Source organism: Lichenostomus cassidix, chromosome Z, assembly GCF_008360975.1.
Source record: "Lichenostomus cassidix isolate B80296 chromosome Z, HeHo_3.0, whole genome shotgun sequence".
NCBI lineage: Eukaryota > Metazoa > Chordata > Aves > Passeriformes > Meliphagidae > Lichenostomus > Lichenostomus cassidix.
Window position 1 is genome coordinate 32,727,853 of NC_139511.1, and position 17,831 is coordinate 32,745,683.

At 41.7% G+C, this 17,831-nt stretch overlaps 1 protein-coding gene across 1 annotated transcript; it reads right to left on the minus strand.

Annotated features, from left to right (window-relative positions):
- Nucleotides 1-10,155: 10,155 nt before the first annotated feature.
- Nucleotides 10,156-14,155, minus strand: HINT1 (histidine triad nucleotide binding protein 1). Its single transcript, XM_085042354.1, has 3 exons — nucleotides 13,987-14,155; nucleotides 11,305-11,409; nucleotides 10,156-10,493 (listed from the first exon to the last, which is right to left on the minus strand). The coding sequence occupies exons 1-3, from the start codon at nucleotides 14,095-14,097 to the stop codon at nucleotides 10,329-10,331; spliced, it is 381 nt and encodes a 126-aa protein (XP_084898480.1). The 5' UTR covers nucleotides 14,098-14,155; the 3' UTR covers nucleotides 10,156-10,328.
- Nucleotides 14,156-17,831: the final 3,676 nt, after the last annotated feature.

Sequence of the window (17,831 nt, forward strand, 5' to 3'; positions counted from 1 at the left end):
AGCCAGCCAACTGCTGCAGGCCACTTCTTTCTGAGCCATGAAGATGGTTTTAAACATTTGTGACCATGATATACTGTCATTTTTCAATTCCTTAATCCTCATGAATTATAATTTCAAAAGACAGAAAAACTAGTTGACAGAGGATAAAATATTTTTTCCTGTTTGATTACATCATAGTACCAACTAACCAAATTAACTTCATAAATCTTTGCATCAAGATTTACAATACTGGCAAGTATGTAACATGTACAACTTTGTTTTCACTTTTTCTTAAGAAGACACAAGAAGACTAAGATACAACAGAAGTTTGGGGATTGGAGTTTCAGACTACAATACCTATAGAACAGCTTTTTTTTGTCTGTAACCACTCCCAGACAGTTTATTAATACATCACATTAATCTGCTTTTCCTGAGTTCACATGGGAATTAACAATGGTGGACTAACATCCCAAGATAGTTTTAATCCATGAGGGAATGCAAGGGGTGGAGGGGACATTTTCCATGCTTCTCTTACAATTTTACAATCCTGTAAAACAAGAAACAATCATGCAACTTTCAACATAGAAAATTCGATCTGTTCTTAACTGCCTAAGAGCTCTAATTCTCCTTTGTTTCATTTCTTTGGGTTCTTTTCTTTTTTTTTTATTTTTTTTTTTGTGCTTGCAAGAAATGTGTTCCTCATTCTGATTGTTTCCAGACATTGATTTATAATTAATTGTGGCTAACAATGAGCAGCTTAATATGGCATTTCTCCCTGCCTCAAGACAGAAGGGTAAGATATGTCATAAATTCTACACAAACATATGGAATCTCATTACATTTAAATTCCAAAATTACAGGAATTCAGATACAACCAACTCTTCTTCCTCAACTTTTTTTATTTAAATTCTTTAATTTTGACTGTTTGGGTTTTTGCCTTATGGCTTTCTTGTTCTTTCCCTCACTTTATTTTGACTCTTCATAGAAGATGTTTATGCCGCTGCTAATGGAACCACAGAACAATGTTGGAAGAGACCTTCAGTGGCTGTCTAGTCCATGTTTCTGCTCAGATGGGAGCCAACTTTTAAGTCATATAACATTGCTCAGGGTCTTGTCTAGTCAAGCTTTGAGCATCTCCAGTCTCTCTAAGCAACTTTCTCCAGCATTTAACCTTTCTCACTCTGAAATCTTTCCTAATATTCCTATTCAGAACTTCTCCTGCTGCAATATCAGCCCATTGATTCCTACCCTTTCCCTCTGCACCTCCAGAAGTATCTATTCTCTCTAACAATCCATTAAAAAGCTGCAAAGAGAAAGCCCCCCTACAAGCCATTCCTTCTTCAAGAGAAAAGAACACAACTTCTCAGACTCTCTTTGAATACCATGTGCTTCAGCAAATGCCTCAGTGGCACACCACTAGATTCTTTCCTGTACATCAGCATATTTCTTGTGCTATTGACCCCAAGCTGCACAAAGTACTTCAGCTACCATCTTATAAGTGAGGGGATTAATGTATTCCCTCAACTAAACATTCCTAATGCTGCACAAGATATGCTTAGCCTCCATTGCTACAAAGGGCATCCTGCTGACTTTTGTTCAACTTCTTGTCCACCAGCATTCTGAGATCCTGCTTTGCAAGATAGCTTTGCAGTCAGTCAATCCCTAGTGTAGCTGTTGCATGAGACTGGTCCCTTCCAAGTGCAGCGATCAGCACCTCTGTTGAACTTCAAAAGGTCCCCTGTTGGGCCTCTGAGTGTCAGTCCTGACTTCCATCTTATCAATCACTGCCATCCCCGATTTTCTGTCACCTGTGAATGTCCTAAAGGTGTACTCCATCCCATTTTCTATGGGAAAAGTAAGGTGATTTATCAATCACCATTTTCTAGGTGATTGATAAAGACAGTAAATATTAGAAATTCAAACCCCTGAGGAATGTCATTCCTAACCAGACACTATTTGAACCCCTACTCTTTGAACCCATTAGTCCAGCCAGTTTTCCACTCACCTGGAATTCTACCACGTTTTTCCTCTTCAGATACAAAGAGGCTGTGTCACATATTTTGTTGTCTCCACACCCACACTGTTAATCACATCATTGTATAAGACAATCAGGCTGGTCAGGCACAATCTGAACCGGTAATTCTGTGCTTGCTTTTCCCGATCACCTTTTTCTGATGGGCCCAGAAATTATTTCCAGCAACACTGGCTCGATGATCTTTGTGGGGACTTCAATTAGTCTTGAAATTCCCCAAATCCACCTTATCTTTCTTCAGGCTAGCTGTGATATGTGCCTTCTTCTAGTCATAATGTAGTTCACTCAGGCATCGTAACTGTTTGAATGTCACAGAGAAAGGTTTCACAGTGACATTGGTCAATTTCCTTAGCAGCACTGGATGCACCTCACTCAGACCTTCTCTGTAACTCTAGATTGTTTAAGAAGTTTTTAACTCAATCTTTCTTTACCATGGCCCAAACTTGGCCTCTGTGTACACAAGCTTAGGAGACCTGACAGCAGACCTTACCAGTAACGAAAGCAAAAAATGTTACTCAGTTTTTCTACTTCCTATGTCCCTAGGTCCACCACCTAATTTTTTCAGCAGGTCTACATGTTCCTTAAACTGCTCTTGCTGCTTAGGCAGTTACCACAGTCTGCTGCCCTTTTCAACCACCACAAAATCCAGCTCCAGATTAGTTTGGCTCTTCTACAACATTTGAGAAATTTCTTTCTTTCATGCAGCCTATACCCCCTTCCACTGGTGTATGAGTGCTTTCTGCACTAGAATTCAGTCAGAGCTGCCCATTCAACCACGTGGACCTCCTGACACATCCCCTCAGCCTGTGAACTTCAAAACACATTGCTGCTATGCCCAAAGGAGGCTATTGACAATCAAAAAGCTGTCTTAGACCACTCCACACCTGCCTCTCATGGGATCTAATCTACAAGCTGACTCAAGAAGTGTAAGTCTGCTCTTTTAAAGACAAGGATTATTATTCTGCTACACTTCCTTTTTTCCTGCAATAATACATGGGATAAACTCAGGAAACCACTTTCTTAATATATTGATGAAAAAGTGGTACCACTAATGATAAACACAATCTAAACTAGAACCTCTTACAAAGGTAAATGTGCTGCTGTAAAGGTCTGAAAGAATTTCATAAACATTTCTTATTTCTCTGCAATAGACAGGACACTATTCTACTTACGCAGATGGATTCTGTAACACGCATGGCCTTTCATTCTTGTCTGAAAATAATGATACTAAAAATGACAGAGATCTGTGCCTCACCCATGTCCAAAAACCTCAGACAGAACACCACCCTTGACATATAAGTGCTTAAATGTGCAAGGAAACACTTTGTTTGACCTGGTTATCTCCAGAAAGGTCTGTGTTTACCTATATTTTTTCAAAGAGGGCAAGTATGGTTACAGCATAACTTACACACACACAGAATCAGACATCACATACAATTGCCTCAGCAAGATCAGGACATATATCACACAGTCAGGACTTTTTTTCTTCTTTTCATTGAAAAGCTGTCTGAAGGAAAATACTAACTATTGCAAAATGTTTACCCCTGCATCCAATGTTTTGCATTTAAACTAGTCAGTACATTCCATCCCAAATGCCGTTACTATGAGATAGAGGAGTTGAGTTTCAAATACAGGAATATAATTCTACCTCTTGTTGTTCCCATCTTCCTCTGCAAAACATTAGCTTTATCCTCATGTTACTGTTCAACACATCTTCTGGAACCAGAGTGACAGTGTTTTCCACATTTCTCTAACCTAAGCTTCACTGAATATAAATAAGTATTCTAACCACTGGATATACAGTCACAATGCATCTTGTTTGGCCATGAAGCTGAAATTCCATTCTGTTTGTGCAGAAATAACAGAGGAAGGCCCTAGGCTAGCTTATGACTAAATGATAAGTGGAGTCTCCAGGGAGACCAAGATGAAATCAACAAGGTGCCTCAGAGCAGAAAGTGAACTGTACCATAACTCCCACTTAATTCACATCTTCTGATTCAAAATTTGAGTGTTTTCATGTCACAGCTGGAAAAGCAAATGCATGTTTTTGTTCTACTGTGAATAAAAACAGAAGCAATTTTGTGGATGCTGCTGTGCTGCTAAATTATAGAAAACCCCACAATATTAAGAATCAAATGAGGTTTTTCTAACTACAAAAAAGGCAGCAATGAGGTAATTAATTCCATCAAGCATAAACCCAACTGTCCTAACTAAAATAAGATCCAGACAATTTATGGGATATAGCTTTTGGACTAAAAATTAAATCAAGTCAAATCGTTTTCCAGAAATTATTATGAAGGAAGAAGAACTAGTATTATTAATAACCAGCAGTGCAACTTGCAATCTAATCACTGAATGCATTCCAATCAACATATGACAGAAAGGAAGACCTATGCAAGTATTGTGAAGTCAGGTTTGTCACCACAGCTCACTGGAACCTCACCTCTGTGCAAGAGTACAGAAATGTTACGGGTAAAAGGATAAGCTCTGATGCAAATGAAGGCACTGAGCTTCCCTTGGCTTGCCACTGGGTTTTTTGACAGAGGGAGACCCCTACCCAGCTTGGAGCTGAACCACGGAGGAGCAACCATTCTCGGGAGCTACACAACTTCACTTCCAGATTTCTACACCTGAGCACTCAGCAAAGTACCCAGAGAGAAAAACACCAGAAATATACGATGCCATGCAAAAAAAAGGTGAGGTTTTTTTCATCATCTCTCTTTCTCCTTTTCCCCGCAGATATTTTCTTCCTGAAATTATGCTTCTGGAATTGCTATTCCACACATGCCACACACTGCACTTCAGATCCTACTATAAGAATAAAAGAGAAGCATAGGGATATAAAGCAGTAGCCCCACTCTGCAAGGAAAAATTACCTTGTAAGAAACCAAAGCCTATGGGTCCGATCAGATGCCTCAGAAAGCACTAGCTAACATTTTCTAAAATACTTACCATACCTTCCTGCTTATGTAAAACAGTACTAAAAGACTGGCACTCTCAAAGAAGAAAAATAAAATACCTGAAGCACATGTACATTTCATGAATGAGCTGATAAGACTTGTTCCTGTTTTGCAACAGGATACAAGACCACAGACCTTTAGAGCTTTCTACAAAATATAAGTCATAAGGCAAGGTAGAATGCTCTCCTTCTCAACTATAACACAGAAGGGTGGGAATTTTCCACATAGAGTTTCCATCTTTCAAACATTAGTATGATGTTTTATTACATTTCTAGACAATTTATTATCTTCTTCACAGTAATAGAATTTTTATATTCAGTAGGCCTATTTCTCTCCAAAATCTTCATAAATGACTTGGACATAGGACTCAAAGGAATATTAAGCTTGCCAACAATACTAAATTGGGAGGAGCTGTCAACTCCCTCAAAGACAGGAAGACCATGCAGAGAGACCTTGGCAAATTAGAGTGCTGGGCAATCACCAACCACATGAAGGTTTACAAGGGCAAGTGCCAGATTCTGTACCTGGGATGGGGCAACCCTGTATGTACAGACAGACCTCAGAATAAGGCTGAAGAGCAGTGTCACAGAAAGGGACAGGGGATCCTGGTCAGTGGCAAGCTGAACATGAGTCAGCAGTGTCCTGGCAGCCAGGAGGGCCAACCCTGTTCTGGGGGGCATCAGGCACAGCATCACCAGCAGGGCAAGGGAGGGGATTGTCCTGCCCTGCTCTGCACTGGGGTGGCCTCACCTCATGTGCTGGGGGCAGTTTTGGTTGCCACAATAAGAAGAAGACACGAAGCTATTGAAAACATCCAAAGAAGGGCCACGAGGCCGGTGAGGGGTCTTGAGGGGAAGCCGTATGAAGAGTGGCTGTGGTCACTTGGTCAGTTCAGCCTGGGAGAGATGGAGGGGAGACCTCACTAAGGTCTTCAACACCTTCACAAGGTGAAGCAGAGTGGCGGGTACCAATCTCTTGTGACCAGTGACTGGAACTGAGGAAATGGCATGAAGCTAAGTCAGGGGAGGTTTGGGCTGGATATCAGAAAAAGGTCTTTAACCAAGAGAGTGGCTAAGCACTGGAAAAGGCTCCTCAATGAAGCAGTCACAGCACCAAGCCTGTCTAGTTCAAGAAGCACTTAGACAATGCTCTCAGTCACACAGCGTTACTCTTGGGGTGTCCTGCCCAGGGCCAGGAGTTGGATTCTGTAATCCTGATGGGTCCCTTCAAACTAGGCATGTTCTATGATTCTGCTGTATGAAAATACAATAGAATTACAGCTACCATGACAACATGGTAACAAAATAAAAATACCTGAATGTTCTGGAGTATAATTATCCTCAACTGTGTCTTCTCTGCTACTGAACTCTGTTGTAACACATTGACTGGACCTTGACCTTCAGCCAAACCAACAGGACAAATTCTTCCTGAAAAAGGGGTCAGCAACTACATCTCCAGCCTCAGTTTTTGTCCCTTTACCCTTCACATCCTAAGGGCATTCTCTGCAGTAAGTCTGTGTTTTAAGCTTGTTTAGCAAGACAAAATTAACCATGTTCACATCTACTCCATAACATGCCAGAATCACAGAATCATCAAGGTTGCAAATGACCTCCAAGGTCATCAAGTACAACTATTTTCAAAGATGTTGCCGGGTTTCCAGCATAAGGAACATGAAGACCCTGCTGGCTAATACTTACCTTTTTTATCCTTTGCATGCAGAATTGCTGGCTCTTTTTCACTTTTACAAGTTGAGATGAGGTAGTCTCTTTCTTCTGCAATCTCTAGATGTTCTTTCTCTCAAGATCCTTCCGTTTGCCAGGACAATTTGCCACCTGAAGGAGTATTGCCCAACTTTCCTATTGCCAGACATAGTCCTAACCCAGTTACTAAAGCAGTGACTTCTCCTTAAAATGCCCCTCCCTCTTCAACTTCTACCCAAAAGACTGCATTTTAGACTCAGAGCCAAGTTTTTTCTCCCACCTGGCAGTCCTGTAACTACCCCAAGTGTCCTGTGTAAGCACATCACAGTCCAATGAAGCCCACATTTCCTCTTCCAATCCTTGGTAACAGGTAAGTATAGGGCACATACCCAATGATCAAAACTGGCCAACAGTTCTGCCCAACGGCATTAGCCTAGGTTTTGATTTTCCCCCAGTTCTTTCAAGCTCAGCTATAAATTGGCTGGAGTACACTATTAGTTTCCCAAAAGGAAAGAAATTTGTAACTGGAAATGACAATAAAACAAGATTAAATTTTGCCTAGTTTACCAGACATTTCCTATCTGTTAAGAAGTAAAAAGAATTGTTGCAATGGCTGGCTTTTCCCCCAGTAACTGAAGCAGAAAATAAAACAAGACAGAACTTTGTATTTAAGTCCATGGCAAACACAAACATAATCAGATAAAATATCAACACAGTACTCCCGAGAGAAATTCCACAAAAACTGAGGGTGGCCCGCAAAAACGAGTTTTAACACCCATGAAAACAGCAAACAGAAAGGAAAAAATACGACAACTGCAGCTTCAGTCAGGATGACTTGTCCAAACCTGCAAGAGTTACTGTCATGGGGTTTTCAAGAACTGCATGGGTACCAGTGGCCAGCTTGGCTCAACAAGACTGCACAGCTCAATACCTAAAAGGATACAAAATTTCATACCTAGGAAGTGTTACCTCAAACTCAGTATAAGACATTTTAAAAACTGACAAGAAATTCAGATGCGCAGTTTAGCTCTCTCTGTCTGTCAGGTTGTCTCTGACTATGAGCAGTGTAACAGTGGTATTACCTGGAAGATTAGACACAAATTCCTCCAGAGACCACTAAAGCTTACAATAATAGTGCAGCCTTCTTGAAATGACAAGCACCATTAAAATTCCTGGTTGCTTCCAAACAAGGAGATTACAGAGATTAACGATAGATGTTGCCTAGCTCAAGCATTCCACTAAGTGGATGCAGATTATACATCAGCCTGCATTTAACTCAGGTAAATTGTTTCCACCTTCAGCCAGTGAACATTATATAAAGGCGAAGTCCTTGAATGGGTCACAGGCTTTGTTATCCAACTATATTTCATTACTTGAGAGAAGAGATCAAGACCTTCCACTGGGTGTTTCAGGTCCATCACTAATGTAGAGTCAAAGGACATGCAGTATAACTCTACTTTTTTTGTGTCCATCACCCTGGTTTTTACTCAGATAAAGTTTGTTGCCTCCCTGTGATACAGTTAACACATCTCACTTTGCTCAGTAGCCTTAGAAATCACAGGATGGATCGGCTGTACTGGAGTCATCACCTCGCCACAAAAGTAAAAAGCAAAAGTAAAAGCAATGCAAGCAGAAGAAAATCGATGACAAGGAGACTGCTCTACCTTTTAGCAACAAACTGACAAGTGTGTCTGAGAGGTAGAAAAGGTCATTTAATGCCCAGTTCTCCCACTTCCTAAAGGCATAAATTAGGGACAGAAATGTTTTCTTTCCATTATATTTTTCCCACATTGAGTATACCACTGTCTGACAGACCTTAGTACAATTCATCATTTGAGCATCAATCCAGAAGGCACTCATCTGAAACCTAAGCACAATTAAATTGGTCAGCAAGCTAGCCTCATGGCTACCTTGGCAACAGATTCACAGTTCTGCCCTCATTTAGAAGCATTCTTACCGTCCTGAAGTACATACATCTGTAAGTACATCTCCAAGATTCCACATAAAGCAACACAAGTTTTACTGGGTTACTTTCAAACAGAGTTCAGCAGTGAAAACCACCAGTCATACTTCAAATCACATATGCCATGTTGGTAAAAGGTACACATACAACAGAAATTAGGAAAATCAAAGCAGGACACACATCATATGACTATTCCCACATTTGGGTGTCAATGGTTCATCTCACTATCCTTAAGTGCCTTCCATGAACTTGTTCCAATAGCCAGTTTCCCAGCCATGAACCTTTACTGCAGCCCCACTGTGTCTGCTAGTAATACCTCATTTTGTGATATGCATTCAGCTTCTGCTCAGGAACACTGTACCTCTGGGGATTGGGTGATTTTCTTCTTCACTTCTACACAAGCCACACAGGAGACAAGCCATTATGCTACCACTACAGAACCACCTGTTTATTCCTAACTCAGCTATAGAACAATCCCCTTCAGAAGTACTAGTTGATTTTCCAGTTTAAGTCATATCTTCGGGTAAAAACTCTGAAAGCTCAGAATGTTCAGAAGTACTTACAGATTATTTTCTGCTTGAATGACCTTGAGTGGCTTTACCAAACTTCCAAGTTTTATCTGAACAGAAAATATAATCCACTGCCTTTATTTGCACACCCTTTACACGCTCCCACATTTCTTTAACACTTTTGATGCTCACAAATAACCAAATTTTCTCAAGGCATCTGTCTAGAGGCTTAAGTATCTTTCATCATAAAACTAGTTAGCTGTGACTTAATTTTATCAGAAAGCGCAGCTGTTCCATATTTACACTGGTAGAAACATCCGTAACCCTAACTTCAAGAAAATTTATTGTGTTGGAGATCTGACGACTGTGTTGCATGAACAACTGTATGCAGCAACACACAGAACACTATTAACTGAAGGAGCAGATCTCCTCATTAAAATCTGGCATCTAAAATTATATATATATATGCATACTACATCATGCTGCTTATGTGCCAAGAAATGCCTTGAACAACTTACAACAGTTCAGTATTTTCATTTAAATCCTCAATTTGATCAAAATCATGACTTAAGTACCCATTTGCTATGGAACTATCACAGCTGCCATTAAGACTATTGTTTTACCCATTCTCATTGGAAAAATGGAGGCTTACAATGCAGCCATTGACAGAGAGCTCCAACAGGAGTGTGCTCCTAACATACTGCACTGTACTGACAAATCCCTTGCACACAGCATGTTTGGAATTGCACTTTTTCAAGGAGTTCCAGCAGCAGCCTACATTGGCTTTACAAATATTTACGTACCACATTCCAAAAGCTTAGAAGATTTCTTCCCAGAAGACATGAAATTCTGCTAAGTGGTTGCACCTTCAGGTTTCAAATGCCTCAGTAAATCAGACAACTACAGAAGACTTGTTAGGAGACAGAAACATGTTACATACTTTAAACTCCAGAAAACACCTTTTTCACCTTCAGAATTGTTTCCATCAGTAAGGCACACCAGACACAGACGATTCCCACATGCTTAATCTTTATTGTGCGAATGTTGTTCAGAGCATTTATTACCCTCTGTAGACACACATTAAAAAAAAAAATACACTAACAGTGGCTAGGTTGATGGACAACATATTAAATCTATGTGGTGGTAACTTGTATGCATGCAGTTAACTCCAGTGGTGCACAAATCCTAGCCAGGAGGCCAGCCCAACTGACGACCACCCAGAACATGGAGATGTACGTGATAGACAGACTGCCCACCCTCAGGCCCTTCATTCACAACCACTCGGTATCCATTGGTCAGGCCCAGGTTAGCAGCACACTTCTTGCCAACAATCATTAAATGCCCGAGAAGCTGGAGGAGAAAGAAAAAAAAAAAAGAAAAAACAAAGAGAAAACACACAGAAAAGGGGAAAGGGCAGGAAGGGAAGGAATGAGAGTAGAGAACCATAAGCCAGTAAGTTAATTCTTAGAAATTCAGCCACTGCTCTTCAAATAGTTGTTTGCCTGCAACTGACATTTTCCAAGAAAAACTATAAAGACTGACTATGGGTAATATAGGGGGAAAATAGAACTACAGATTTTTTTTCAAGCCAGGCTGTAACAGACTACAAAAGTGTCATAGAAGCTAAATTTACTTCATGGTTAAAGCCCCCACTACTTCCTCATATAATATATATAATTCTGGTGGAAAATAAACTTTATCTTACCATGTAAAGTTTACAAAATCTTTGAGCTTGCTGTTTATAGTTACAAATGAAATATTCAGCACCACTCAGCTAACTTTCCTTTTCTTCAGCTAACTTTCCTTTTCTTCAGCTAACTTTCCTTTTCTTCACCTCTGACCTGCTAAAGACCCCCAAACCCATATTAGAGTAAGTACTATTGCCTGTAAACCATGAAAACAGACATCAAGATTATAATATAACAAATACCAATTCATTTTGCATGTAAAATACATACACAGAGATGTAGTTTGCTTTCTCTGGCTAATTTTACTGGAAAACCTTAACATTATTATCTTTTTAAGCTAGAGGGCAAGGATTATAGTATCAGAAAACTACTTTGCCTCTTTGAAATGTCAAGAGGAAAATGGGGAAAGCCTAATACATTATGAAGTAATTAGAGGCACAGTTGGGTGTACAGAAAACCTTTAGAGTACTTACAGATTCATCAGAATCTTCTGCTTCAGACAATCTGACAATTGGCTTCTTCGGAATCACTAAGAAATGTGTTGGAGCTTGGGGTGAAATATCATGGAACGCGAGGCACTGGAAGAGCAGCAAACAGGTAAAATATAATTTGCTTTGGAGAAAGGTAAGAGCTGCAGTAAATCAACATGCCTCTCTAAACACATACTTCAGCAGACTATCAGATACCCAAACATAAGCAGCGATAACAGTTTTTCTTGAGTGATACATTATTCTACATCCTTTAATTTCTAAACACAAAACACTACTTACGAAGACCTAGTGGTACGAAAAAAATCACTATTCTGTAAAGTACTGTTTAAAAGCTATAGCCTTCTCATCAAAGTAATATGTAGTCAGGTTTATGATTTATTACTTTAACATATGCATAACAACTAGCAGAGCTGTTGGTATGCATGCCTATAAAAAGTACATTTATGCTTTTTTTTATTTTATTAACACCATGTTTAATAAAACAAATGGCAAACAGTTGCTAATCATCTTCCAGTTACGCCTGAATATTTCCTTGGTTAAAGGCAGCAAGGTAATTCCAAAGATCCTGAAGTTACATGATTGAGGCCATATTACACTTTTGTTCTCAACAGCACCAAGTATTCCAGAGTAATGCATTAACACTGGCTCTGCTTCAGACATTCTCACACTGACAAAAAGACATCACTTGTGAAATAAAAACTGTATTTGTATTTGTCTGCAGTGATTAGCTGAATCTCAACTAAAGTTACCCAAATACCAAAGCGACAACCAACCAGACATTGCACGCATCATCTAAATCTCAAATTAGGAAATGCTAATAGATAAGAGAAAATTAAACTATGACTCTCAGTACAAAAGCCAACCAGAGAAACGGGACTTGCTACTGCAACCATGACTAATGTGCAGACGCACAGCAGGCACTCTGCCATCGTTAGTCCAAGGACACCTCTGACTTACCCAACCCATTTAACAGCAAAACACCTGGTGGTTACTGGCTGAGTTATGTCACAGACAGTGGATACTTAAAAATACATACCTAAATTCTTCAAAATACTTATTTCCTAGATATTTTTCTTTGTGAATCAATACAAATAATTTTCTTTGCAACTATACTGCATTTTTATTCTACTGAGAAGAAATGTGGCCTTTGTCAAAAGTAAAGGTGGTGAAAAGTCCACTCATCTTTTATACACCAATTCTGCCCAGTTTTAAGGTATCTTTAAGAAGATAACGCCCAGTTTTGAATCTCTGATGAACTGCTCATTTCTTCCCAACAGAGCAGGATGGTAAGCAAATAATTGATGAATAAAACTAATTTTAACCCAATTAAATAAATCTTACTTTAAGTTCACCATTTTGTAAGCAGCTTTTTTATTATATGTAGTCCCACAGAGGCAGAATGCAAATGGCCAAACTGTGTCAAAGAATTTAAGGAGCAGAAGACTGGAAGTAAATAGTTTTCTATGAGACAGAAAGCAGAAGTAGCATTAAGGAAAAAGCAGAGTCACAAAAGTTCATGAGTACATGGGAAGCCAATCTTCATTTCAGCAAGTTTAGATTCAACTGGAAAAACAGCGATAAGGCACTATTCCACAGAGACTTCGTACTTTTCAGTATTTCATTTTCTCTGAAGATCAATTATTGATTAAACGCCTTCCTTACTGTTCTCCGTTTAACACTTCCAGCCACCTCTAAAATTACATCCATAAAGTCAACAAAGCTAAGTGAAGATCACCCACCAATCAACTAAAATCTAGAACAAGTCCTACTTTTCTGTGCACTTTGAAGTAAAATTCAAGTGAGGGGCTGCAGAGAATGACTCTTCCAGAAAATATTCTGCACCAATGGCTGTCAAAGTTGGTTGTACGCTCAGCAAAGTCAATCGCCTGATTCCTAATCAAGCAGTGCTCAGGTTACTCTGCTGTAGCCATTACAGCTGAAGAAAAAACTCACACAGCTTTGACCCGGGTAAAAAAAAGAACGAACACCCTCACGAAAACACAGAGCAGTAACACACGCATGACTTTCAGAAAGAAGCAAACATTTCCAATATTCTTTACAGCAAGTGGCAACTGCAACATTTGTGCATCTATTAAGAAAACATTGGTTCAAGGCATGCGCGACTTTGAAGCACATAAATCTGACAGACTGCACCCTTAGCGAGTCTGTATTCTACACTGAGAATAACCCCTTCTTTCAAAAGCAAAACCCCTGTTAACGGGCCCCCTGTGTTTCAGTTTGGGGCGAAGGGCAGAGGACCTTATATTGAATACTAGTTAGTTTACATCCTGGAAATAACTTCCGCATTTCTTCTAAAGCTAATTAGGAGAAATTTAGGCACCCATTTAGGGCCTAACATGCCATGATGCACCAGCAATCAGTCTCGGAGGTTCACTGCCAAAGCCTGGCAGGCAGAGCTCAACAAGCCTCTGTAAGGCTATTGATCTGCAAAAGCAGCCAGTCGTGGTGGTCGGCTCGGAGGCTGCCTGCGGGTGGCAAAGGAATCACAGCTACCCTCCCACACCAGCTGTGCGAACTCCCGACCCTTGGCTGGGAGCCCGACGGAGCCCTAGGGACTGTGCAGGAAGGCGCGGAGGGGCCCCGCCCGCCCCGCCGCGCTCCCGAGCGCCTCCAGGGCGCCCCCGACCCCTGCACCGCCCGCACCTGCTCGTCCTCGTAGATGATGTTGGCGGGAATCTCCTTGCGGATGATCTTCCCGAAGATGGTGTCCCCGCCAGGACGCGCCGCCTGCGCCTTGCTGATCTCGTCAGCCATGACAGCGGATCCCGCGCGGCTCCCGCCGCCCGCCAGCCCTGGCCTCCCCGCGGCCACGCCCCCCACGGCGCTGATTGGGCCGGTGCCGGCAGCCGGCCGTGCCCGTCTGCCTGATTGGTGGTCTCGTCTGTCACTGTCCCGCTTGGCCCCGCCCACCGCGCTGGCGCGCCCTCGCTGACCCGGGAGTCGCGGAGGGATCCGGCGGGAAGGAACTGTTGGCGGCTCCGCGCAGGGATCAACGCTGCTAAGTGAAATGCGTCTGCAGAAGTAGTGCGGTCTGAAGAGAGGCTGTTGCGGGCAGCAGTATTGCTTATCAAATCCAGCCCAAATAACTGAGTGACTTCTTGGGACGACCCCTTGCAGACCGCTCCGGGCTGGGCTGCCGTTAGGTTTTCCATACAGTTTGCAGGTGTTTGCTACTCCTGGAATCAGGATGGATCCTGCAGAAGGGCAGTTTAATGTGCCTGCCCTTCGGCACATAAATAATTTCACAACCATGAAACAGACTGATCAATATGGCTTAGCACTAATTCACAGAGGGCATCACAAAGTTACACAGCTATATATCTAGTTGTAAATGCTTTTTTTACTTATATGACAACAGTCATGAAATAGGAGAAATGAAAAACCCAAGGAAAAAACCAGAAACCTAAAAGAATAACAACAAAGCTTCATTTTTATGCGGTTCAACGAGACCAAGTGCAAGGTCCTGTACATGGGTCAGGGCTCCCCCTGGTATCAACACAGGCTGAGAGACTGAGAGCAGCCCTGCTGAGAAGTACTTGGGGGTGCTGATGGATGAGAGGCTGGACATGACCCAGCCATGTGCACTCACGGCCCGGAAAGCCAAATGTGTCCTGGGCTGCATCCAAAGCAGCATGGGCAGCAGGGAAGGGAGGGGATTCTGCCCCTCTGCTCTGCTCTGGTGAGACCCACCTGGAACGCTGCATCCAGCTCTGGGGTCCCAGCACAGGAAGGACATGGACCTGCTGGAGTGAGTCCAGATAAGGCCACCCAGCTGATTAGAGTGATTGAGGACCTCTCCCATGAGTACAGGATGAGAGAATTGGGATGGTTCACCCTTGAAAGAGAAGGCTTCAGGATGACCTAGTTGCAGCCTTGCAGTACCTGCAAGGGGTATAAGGGAGATGGAGAGAGATTTTTTTAGAAGGGCATGTTCTGACAGGACAAGGGGGAACGGCCTCAAACTGCAAGACTGGAGTTTTAAATTGGGTATGAGGAAGAAATTCTTTACTGTGAGCATGGTGAGGCACTGGAACAGGCTGCCCAGAGGAGCTGTAGATGCCCCATCCCTGGAAATGCTCAAGGCTGGATGGAGCTCTGAGCAACCTGGTCTAGTGAAAGGTCTCCCTGCCCATTGCAGGGCAGTTGGAACTAGGTGATCTTTATGTCCCTTCCAACCCAGACCATCCTAGATTCTATGATTTTCTAAACTTCACAGATAAAATAGATTAATTTCCCTGAAGGTTTGTCTAGGACAATATTAATAAGGACATTTTTATATATTTGCCTCTAGACAAAAACCTCACAGGAAAGCATTTTGGGTCGAGGCAGGGAATAAACACTGCTAAGTGGCTTAAACCTAATAAGGTTGCACAGCTGATTGCTTTAACTTGGTACAAAAGGAGCAGAATTTGTCACATATTTCTGGTAATAAAATGGTAATAACTCTGAAATAGTTTATCTTGAGATACCTTAAACAAAGCTCTGATAAAGCATATTGGAATTATACACTGGAATTATATTCTCTTCCTCTGTTGTTAGTTCTGGATAAAGATATTTTGACATGTATATGTCCTACAAATGGTATTGGAGATTTATGACAACAAAAAAAAAGGATGGAATCGGTGTTTCAGGGACAAATTTCTTTGAATTTTATTGTTGTTGAACCAAGGTTATTCAGTAAATATATGATTAATTTTCTTCCCCCATTTTATCAGGAATTAAACATATTTTGTGACAGAATAGAAGATCTGATATTACTAACTAGACAGACACAGGAGTTTCACATACAAATTCTTATTTAGGATCCATTTGCACATGGTAGTATATTTTAAGTAGTTCCACAGGCTGCTGTGGAGTCAGTCTAGAAAGCATATTTCTATGTTAAGAGAAGAAATAGAGACAAGTTTAGAAGTCTCTCTGAAAAAGCAAAAGCTTTTTTTCATATAGTTGTCTTCAGCATATATTTTTGTCTCAGCATGTAACCAGCAAATTTTATATTATTTTGAATAAAGCAAGGTCTTTTCAAAGGGTCTAATTCATTCATTCGTTCACATATGCAATAATTATTCTTGGAAACAAATCTGTGAATAAACATCACTTCTCCTGCTAACAGATAAAGTTTGTTTTTGAGTTACACAGTAAGAAGGATTTAACAGATTAAGTAAGCTTGTGATTAAGTATTAATTAATAATTGATAAAAATATTAAAATTATTGAGTAATAGTTTAGTGTTCCCATATTTCAATTACAAGCTTACAGTGTAATTGCAATTAAACTATAAAATAGACTCCATATTGAAGCTAGAGGTCTAGTAAGCAGTAAAGCTGATTACATGGAAAATCTTTATGCTGCCTTTAGCTAATGCTGAATGATGTGTTACTGAGTTATAAGCTTGTTTGTTTTTCTAGAGAATGGCACTTGAGTTTTAAAGGCATACCAGACATGGCCATGATATGGTCAGGCCAAGGCTGGGTTGGTCAGTCAGGGTGTGAGTAAGATAAGGCAGGGCTGCGGGGAACTTGATGTGAGTAGCCAAAATAGTGACCTGGCTAGAGAGGGGAAATGACTGAACAGCAGAAAATGCCTGTCAGAAAACACCAGCAGAGGAAAAGCCTGCCAGCCTGCCAAGGACACCAACAGTGTCCTTGAAAAGGGCAGCTGGCCTAAGTACTGCTGGGTACCTAGAAACTAGAGAGGTCCTGAGATGCTACTGAGAAGTGCAGAAACACAGAACTGTAACCAGAACTTTTCTTTTGAAGTGGTGAAAAAATAGACTGGGAAAGGAGAAGGCACCCCAGGTAAGGAAGGATTCTGAACTGCCATTAGCTGTTTTAACTTCAAGAGCAAGGAAACAGTCTGGGAAAATAAAAGCTGATTTGAAGCAGCAGCAAACATCATCATTTATTGGCCATTCTAGGTATCACACACAAACTGATGGCTGTCCAGTTACCCATTCGAAACAATCAGATTTTTGTTGAGAAGAATGGGTAGAACGCACTGGTCTGTGCTACTCTGGGCAGTGCTCTGCAGACCCTGGGCAGGGGGTGCTGGACAGGGAGCAGCCCTCCATCCCCCCTGCGGCTCCCCTAACAGGGCAAGGGTCCGGGGGCCACTGACAGCTCCCATGGACTGAGGAGCCTTTGGGCAGCACTGCCTGCCTGCTGCGGACCGCCTTCAGCTGCTTTTACAGACAGTTGCAGCCTCCCACCAAGCCTTGGCATACCGAGGATCAGCACTGTTTGGATGGCCAAGAAGGCCAGTGGAATCCTGGGGTACATTGGGAAGAGCGTTGCCAGCAGGGCAGGGGAGGTGATCCTGTCCCTGTACTGTGCCCTGGTGAGGCACAGCTGGAGTGCTGTGTCCACTTCTGGGCTCCTCAGGGCAAGAGAGACATGGAGCTCCTGGAGTGAGTCCAGCAGAGGGCCAGGGAGGTGGGACTGGAGCACCTCTTTTATGAGGAGAGGCTGAGAGAGCGGGGCCTGATCAGCT